The 8,722-nt window shown below is 43.6% G+C and overlaps 1 protein-coding gene across 2 annotated transcripts in view; it reads left to right on the top strand.

Annotated features, from left to right (window-relative positions):
* The first annotated feature begins 225 nt into the window (after window positions 1-225).
* Window positions 226-8,722, top strand: part of KCNH8 (potassium voltage-gated channel subfamily H member 8) — a 168,818-nt gene continuing 160,321 nt past the window's right edge. For both annotated transcript variants that reach the window (XM_081164401.1, XM_081164400.1), the window contains exon 1: window positions 226-505. In XM_081164401.1, the coding sequence (XP_081020527.1) occupies window positions 430-505 (76 nt within the window). In that variant the 5' untranslated portion in view covers window positions 226-429. The remainder of the gene's footprint in view (window positions 506-8,722) is intronic.

The following is an 8,722-nucleotide window of genomic DNA, read 5'->3' as shown; positions in this document are numbered from 1 at the left end:
CCCGCCATTTCTCCATCCCGCCAAAACCCGGCGCTTTGTCCGCTAGCCAATGGGGTGTCCCCGCCAAGCCGCCCGCGCGACGCCCTGCACCCGCGAGGGAGGGAGCAACAAGGCTCGCGGCAGCTGGTGGCTCGCGGCAGGGCTGTGAGGGGTGGGGAGGCTCGGCGAGCGCGCACGCGCAAAGGGGTCTCTTTGGCTTCGCGCGCAGGGCGCCTTCCCCGGGTCGGCGAAAGTGGGCAGGAGCGGCGGCGGCGAAAGTAGCATCCTTTCCCTATGCCCGAAAGTCCGCGGCGGCGCTGCTGCTCCTCCTCCTGCTGCTGCTCCTGCTCCTCGCCTCCTCCGCCACCAGCGCGCTGTTCACTTTCTTCCCCGCGACCCCATCCTTCGCAAGGCAAACTTTGATGGAGAATTTCACACCGCGCTGGAAAAATGCCTGTTATGAAAGGATTACTGGCACCTCAGAACACCTTCCTGGACACCATCGCCACTAGGTTTGACGGCACACGTAAGTCTCGCCCAGGCAAGGCGCGCCTCCGGGCAGCCAGAGGCGAGGCGCTTCTCGGGGCTTGCGGGGGAAACTCCATCCCGTCGCCGGCGCTGTTTTGGGGAAGGAGGGCTCGGGAAATGGCTTGGATCAAACTTTGCAGACTATTTCTTCGCAAGGGGTGGTGAATTCTCTCGTTTTTTAAAGGGGAAAAAAAGGGGGGTGCTTTCCCTTATTGCCCATTCAAACATCATTATGATTGCCACTTTAGAAACTTTGGGTATCCAAAGAGACTTTGCGATCAAAGATGATTTGATACCCGTTCCCCGTCCAATATCTCCCTTGTGTGATCTGGTTTAAGATCTATTCGGAAAATGTCGTAAGTAAGGGACCTGGATGGAGGTGGGAGGGACAGAAACAGGCAGAGCTCGTTCTCAGAATGGAGCTTTGCTTTTTATTGTATTTTTTTTTTAAAAAAGATCTCTTTAAAAGCTTAATTCCGGTATGCCAGGTTGTGTATTGGTTGGGCAGCTGTTGTCTGAGGTTACTGAATGAAGTCTATATCCGTCCGATTAATGAGTGAGTTTATTACAGGCAGCCGGGAGAAAAAAGGGAGAAAGGTTAGCTTTTCAGAACCCTGGACAGATCCAATCGTTCTCACCCAGAAGTATAATCCTAGATTTCTCTCTGAAGGGTTGCGTGCGTCCCTGATGGCCTGTTTTTTCTTTTTTTAACGTTCCAGCTGTTCCTTGTGTGTGTGTGTGTGTGTGTTTAAAAGGAAAAGAAAACCCAGTTAGAATACAATTTCCCTCCCTTCACAGGACACACATGGCCTTCCTGCTGCTTCAGTTAATCCCTGTTCAATGGTTCCCTTGTGATATATTGTATTCACATAGTAGGGGTGTGTGTGTTTGTGTATGGGGTGTGTGTATGTATAATTGAACACATGCACATGCGACAACACACACACAAATACACACCACCTGAAGATCCTGTTGGTAGACTTTCTTTCTTGGAAGAATGTTGCTATTTCCCCTGATAGAGGTAGAACGATTTAAATATTTAAATAAAGGGAGTACATAAGGATCATTCAGCAAAAGTTTATTAGCAGTGGGAGAATGTCAGTATTTCTGTGAAGTATGTAGCTGCTTTTAGGAGGATTACCGTGAATCAGTTCTTTAAAGTGCTGACAATTCTTGGTTGTTGCTTCCACCCCACACCCCGTCTCCTATGAATATTGCGCTAGTCAAGACTCTGGTTCAATGCATCAGGGTGATACAGTTACATCTTCTTAAACTGTAAGATGTTAATTATAGTCTATAGCTACAGTAATGACATATAATAAATCGTAATGCTGAATTAGATTGTGTCATACTCTGGGACCAGGTTAGTAGGATTAGATGAAAATGTTAGCCTTTCATTTTGGCATAAATTTTCCAGTTTTCCAGCTCTGTTCTGTTTTAGCAATTTCAAGTAATTTCAATTAAAAATAAATATCCAGGGCAGGTGCTTCATACTGGAACATGGAACCAAGTGAAAGCAGAAGGATCCCACCCACCCCATCCCCACCCCCCAAAAAATGATGACGTATCTTCTAGGTTGACTTATGTTCAAGCATTTTTTTAACTATAGAAGTAAAATGTCATTTTGTTTAGCTTTTTTAAAAAGACTCCTACGCCAAACAACTTTTTATATTTAAATGGGTAAAGAAATACACCCACCCTTGAGCTCAGTTGGACTTCTGATTTTTGGACTTCTAGAGGAATGCAGGTTATATCACAACCAAGTCAAATTGAAGTACATGTGGGCAAAGGATCTAAATTTGAGCTAAATACAACACTCTGTTGGGTTGTGGCAAAAGCTGTCAATCTTTCCTCAAACAAATTTCAATGTTATAATGTTATGTTCAAAGATGGCACATGACTGAGTCAAGACAAGCACTTGCTTAACTCTGTCACTAAAATCAATGAGACTGATAAATACTCATTTTTAATAGACCAGGTCCTTAAATATTGCACAGTACAATTTACATAAACTATTTTGTCCTGCAGACCCCTTTGAAAGTGATATTACGGTGTTATAAATGTTGAGCCCATGTTTTAACATAGCAACATTGACTGTAGCTAACATAGCTCCTTTTATTCTAAATCTTTGGGGAGGATATATTTTGTTGTCATCAGTAAGACTCTTATCCAGCAATACATCTTTAATCCTGTGGAGAATTAATTCTAATTCCGGGCAACAGTACAGGAAAGGATTCCTGATCATGTTGGGAAATATGTTCTGATTTATAAAGCACTCTCATTAAAGCATAAATATTGGGTTTTTTAAATCTATTTCATCTTTAATCATTGAAGTTTACATCTGACAGAGAATCTTGGCAGATTGAATCACCTCAAGTAAAAAAGAAAACTTTGCTTGGGTCTTTATATGCTTGTACTTAAGCAATTTAGAGGGAGGCAAATTTCATCAACTGAAGTGTCTCCATCATGGTCTTCTAAGGGTCTTCTCTCAAACAGTGGCCAGAATTTGACTGGGAAGTTCACAAGCAGGGAATGATGCTTGCAGAAGTGACAGGCAACCACGTTTCTCTCTACTTTGCTTAGGAACACAGTGCAATTTGGATTTTAATTGAGAATTATTTGTACATGTTCATGATTTCCCAAACTGCATTCGTGGTACGCATGAATAACATGTGCAATGTTGTTATTCAGTGTCACAATGGCTAGGTTGAAGTATGCCTCTGAATACCACTTGCTGGGAATCAGAACTGGGCCAAGAGCTGCTGTATTGGGGTTCCTGCATACAGTCCCATAAGGCATCTGGGTTGACCAATGTGAGAAGAGGATGCCTGACTAGATAGGCCTTTAGCCTTATGCAGCCGTGCTCATCTAATGTTCTTATACAGTTCCGTGACTCAGCAGGTGCTACACCTGAGCAGTAGTATACATATCTCTCCAGGTAATATTGGGAATTGGTGTGGAAAGGAGCATACTAGTCCTGTTGGAGGCACTGCTGTTATGGCAATCACTGAACACAATTAAAGAGGAGAAATAGGTTGTATTTCATCACTAGCATTTGTTCTGCAGTACAATGGGTCACTGTATAATGTTAGTGATAAATGCTCAAGCGTTTAGACAAACATTATGAATTGAAACACCCCCTTTTCAACCTGATGGTTGCAGTTGACAAGAGACACAAAAATACAATTTAGGATGTCTTGCTTGAAATTAACTCCCTTCCCCAGTGTTGTGTGATTCAGAAAAGAGCAGATCTCGAATATTGGTCTCACTTGTAGCAAATGAAAGCAGCTGGGATATCAGCACAGTTGGCTATCTGAAGTGAAATTACTGAATAAATAACGACTCATGGATTGGTTTGGGTATTACCCTTCTGGAAGTATGCTGCATTCGCTTCATTACTGGCTATTACCAGCAGTTTATATGAATTTAAGTAGCCTTAAAGTACTCAAGCTGTAATCTTACACGTTTTACTTTAAAGTGCTCTTGTTTTTAATAGATGTTTTTATCTAAGAAAGTGTGCTTAGAATCGTAGCCTAATGCACTAACTTGGAAGTAAGCCACCTTGGAATCAATGGTACTTATACTGGAGTAAACATGATTGCTTACGATGGGGTTGCAAATCTTCAAGAGCACATTTTGAAATGCAAGTAATGAAGAAGTGGGGCAGCCTGAAGTCCCAAGGCCATATTCAGCTCTCATGTGAGTTGCCAGGAGTGAAATAATGGGTGGAAGGGGTGGTAGAAGAAAGACAGAGAATGAGAAAGAGAATCGCTACTCACTTTTAGCTCTAGCCCACGAGCGGCTCCACCCATGTCCACCACCAGTACGCAGCTCTTGAAAAGTTACTTTTAACGAAATCTGACTACTAAAGGAAAAAAGTTTCCTCACCAGTGACATAATGGATGGGAATGCTGCAATGACTTCTTGATCCTTTTTAAACCTTTGTGGGACCCCCATGCTTCCCCCATTTCCATGGCAGCTGGGGTATAGCTTCCATCTCCCCAAGGACAGCAGCTATTGTACTCATTGGCCCATTGGCAGGGTGATGTACTTCCAGGGTGCTGTGCCACCATCTCTCTTATCTGACTGTGGCTATCTTGCCATTGCCTTTTTGAGGGATAACCTGTTGGACACATTCATTGTGCCTCTTGGCTTTTCCTGACTGACAAGCAGTCCTTGGACTTCAGCAATTTCTTGAAGTCATTGTCACCATCCGTTAAGCAAAGTCCCTCTACTAGTTAATTAGAAATAAGAGTAGCGGGAGAAAGAGATATGTATTCAGCAATGCAGGGGCAAAATAGGTAGTTGGGGGGGGGAACCACCAGTGATTGCTTTTCTCATAAAATTTTTGCAGGGAAAACGATTGTATATTTTTAAAGAAATCCTTCGGTGCTTTGTTTGTTTTTTTGCTACATATATCTGCAATGTTTAAATATGTAATTACTAAAAGCATAGGAAAGGTAGTAAGGGCACAATGAAATGTAACAAACCAATACACATGTGATTAAAAGTGTTATCATAATGCTAATATGGTTGAATATACTGTTACACGCCTTCCCAATCTCTGCAGAGTAGTGCAAGATTCCAGACGTATCAGAAACACTAATCTGGGTCTGTGTTTCCTTTTGGGACAATGAGGCACAGCAGAGATTGTCATGTCTTTATGATAGATGGTTTATTTACACATATATACAACCTGAATCTAGATGAATGGATTGCAGAGCATTCAAATCCCTCCTCTATAAGATTCAAGATTCCATTGGATTCAAGGAATAGCAAAAAGCCATGTTATGTGTCTCTTTTGTTTCAGCCTGTCACCGTCGGTCCACATCGTGTTCTACCCATCATTCTCTGCTTCCCAAACTGCTTGCAAAACTGACACTTTTTTCCTGTTTGCTTACGTCATCTACCCTGAAACCCTCACAGCCAGAGGAGGGTTCCCTCATCTCCTTGTCTGGCACTCTCTCTTTATGGTTTCCTTGATGGGCCATTACTCTGCTTTGTTCCTTAATGGCTTTCCCTCAGCTAGCCTTGCTAGGCTAGTCTGGCTTGTTAGCATAAACAAACCCCCGGAATTTCCATGTTTAGCAGACTTTAATCAAGCCTTGATTAATTCTAACTCTTACCAATTTTAAGAATTACGGGTGCCTTGCATTCACATAATTCTGGCACCCCAACACATAATACAATTAACTGGTGTTTATGTAAACCCTTTATCCTGTGGGAGTTCACGAGTTCTCTGACAATAGATGCCAAATTTGGAAGTGGTCTCAAATCAAGAAAAAGATAGGCTAGGAAAATGGAAACCAAAGGAAAGTTTTCGATATGAGTTTTGGATTGCTGATAAGGGCGGAAAGCATTTCTGTGCAATCCTAATCCCGTATGTTGATGTCTGGGGACAGTGTGGGTTAGGATTGCGTTCCTGTTTCCCCAGTTGGCTAGTGGAGAGGAACACAGCTGATTGAGGATGGGCAGGGAAAGGTGTTCTGCTGCACCTGCAGCCCTTGCTTCGCTGGAGTGATCAAAATGCTCCTTCTAGCAGGAGGTTCCCTAATGGAGCATTTCCTAGCAGGGTAATGTGCCAGAGGTTCTGGATCTCCTGGATCCCCCAAAAGGCCAGTCATTGGGCCCTTCTGCTACTGTTCCACACTCCTGCTCTCTAGCCCCATTTAGGATTGCTCCACCGACTTATGTGATTACAGTGGTGCCTCGCAAGACGAAAATAATTCGTTCCGCGAGTCTTTTTGTCTTGCGATGTTTTTCGTCTTGCGAAGCACGGTCCGTCGCAACTGCGCCTCTTCAAGCGGTTTTAAGAAAAAAGCGCAAGACGTTTTCGTCTTGCGAAGCAAGCCCATAGGGAAATTCGTCTAGTGAAGCAACGCAAAACCGAAAAACCCTTTCGTCTAGCGAGTTTTTCCTCTTGCGAGGCATTCGTCTTGCGGGGCACCACTGTACAGTGGCACCTTGGGTTAAGAACTTAATTCATTCTGGAGGTCCGTTCTTAACCTGAAACTGTTCTTAACATGAGGTGCCACTTTAGCTAATTGGGCCTCCCACTGCTGTCGTACCGCCACCGCACGATTTCTGTTCTCATCCTGAAGCAAAGTTCTTAACCCAAGGTACCGTACTATTTCTGGGTTAGCAGAGTCTGTAACCTGAAGTGTCTGTAACCTGAGGTACCGCTGTATATATTTATTTACTTTAGAAAATTTGTTCTGCCTTTTTCTCTGTTCAATGTGACCAAAGTTCACAATACTTGTAAAATATCAAGGTACAGTAGAATATAAGCAGGATAAAGTCAACATCAAGAGAACACCACCACCCCAAAAAAACCTCCCTCCAAACCATAAATCATGAAATTAAGTTACAAAAGCACAATGTAAAAAAAAAAGGACTCACTTGTTTATAATGTGGTACAGAAGAAGCAGCCAACGCAGTGGACTCCTCATGTTTTGAACCACAACCCTCATCAGCTCCAGCCTACATGGCTAATAGTCAGGGATTATAGGAATTGTAGTCCAACAATATCGGGAGGCAGCCATGTTGGCTCCTCTTGGGGTTTAGAGCAAGCTTCTCTAGGAAGTGATTTCTATATTTAAGGCACCAGAGCAAAGAAGGCCCTGCTCAATGTGCAGAAATAATTAAATTTATGGACACGTAATAGACAGAGAGGGATATGGGTGGCGCTGTGGGTTAAACCACAGAGCCTAGGACTTGCCGATCAGAAGGTCGGTGGTTCAAATCCCTGCGACGGGGTGAGCTCCCGTTGCTTGGTCACTGCTCCTGCCAACCTAGCAGTTCGAAAGCACGTCAAAGTGCAAGTAGATAAATAGGTACCGCTCCGGCGGGAAGGTAAACGGCATTTCTGTGCACTGCTCTTGTTCGCCAGAAGCGGCTTATTCATTCTGGCCACATGTCCCGGAAGCTGTATGCCGGCTCCCTCGGCCAGTAAAGCGAGATGAGCGCCGCAACCCCAGAGTCGCTCACGAATGGACCTAATGGTCAGGGGTCCCTTTACCTTTAATAGAAAGAGAGGTTTGTATGGGAAAAGGTACTGAGGTACATTGGATTCAGGCCTTGTAAGGCTTTATATCCTATAACCACCACAATGTTGAATGCACCCAGAACTGGACAACCAGTGTGCTTTGAAAGGTCTTTTCTCTTGCAGATATTTTACATAGTCTTCAATAGCTCCTTTTTGTAAAGTGCACACCGAGTTCCATGCCCTCCCATTTGATACTGTTTGGGAGAGTGAGGGCAAAGCAATATATTATCATGTGTAAGAATAGCTTACAAGTTCCAGGATGAAATTATTACAAATGTTTAATAAAATACATATACACCCAGGCCAATAAATTCTGAGAGTAATAAATTTACCTTTACATAAGAAAAGAAGAAATCTAATAAAAAGCAGACACTTCAAGAAGATGAGATTTTGCTGGAAGAAGGTTTATATATGAATTTCAGTAAACTACGTAAGCTGCAAGTTCTGTTACTTCTTTCCATTGAAGAAAGAAAAAGATTAAAATAAAACAAGACAAAACCACCACCTCCTGGATTCTGGTTTCCAGCACTAGGTTGCACATTGATATGCAAGCTTTAAGATAGTTGTGGTTCGAGGACCGGATCCCCACAAAGTGGAATGAAACACAATGAAACACATGTGATATAAGGTTAATGGGCAAGAAAAGGCCACAACTTTATTGATTACAGCAAGTGAAAAGGTATTGGTTTAGGCATTGGATTACGTCAGCTGACTCCACCCCCTCAGAGAGGGGTGAGTCTAAAACAGGGGGGTTTATTCACCAGTAGGTGGAGCCTGTTGATGCTAATCCAACTATAAACTCTCCCCTGATGTCACCGAGGGTCGTGCCATGGCCTCCCGCCACGCAGGCAGCGGACAGAATACACAACGGAATACCCAAAAATTGAAGGTGTAGGCGATGGCCACACCTAGCCCTTCGACACACCACAATACATTATGCCAATGCCTAACCTACCCACCAATACCACGAAAGTTGTGACGATTGCTACGAGGTAGGCGAAAAAACCACAAAGCCTAATGCCAAATGGAAAAATTCCTACCAGGCCCCCCGGACAACCAGGGCGACCAACCTAAGGTCCATAGCAAGGCTAAGAGAAAACTGAATACCTGCTCTAAGGGAGTGGAGGGTGGGTGACTCGCGATGGGACGACGAACAGTGAGGCCAGGAGG

Source organism: Podarcis bocagei (assembly GCF_964188305.1).
Source record: "Podarcis bocagei genome assembly, chromosome: 12".
Classification (NCBI taxonomy): domain Eukaryota; kingdom Metazoa; phylum Chordata; class Lepidosauria; order Squamata; family Lacertidae; genus Podarcis; species Podarcis bocagei.
The sequence above is the reverse complement of the archived record's forward strand: the minus strand, read 5'-3'. Positions and strand labels throughout refer to the sequence as shown.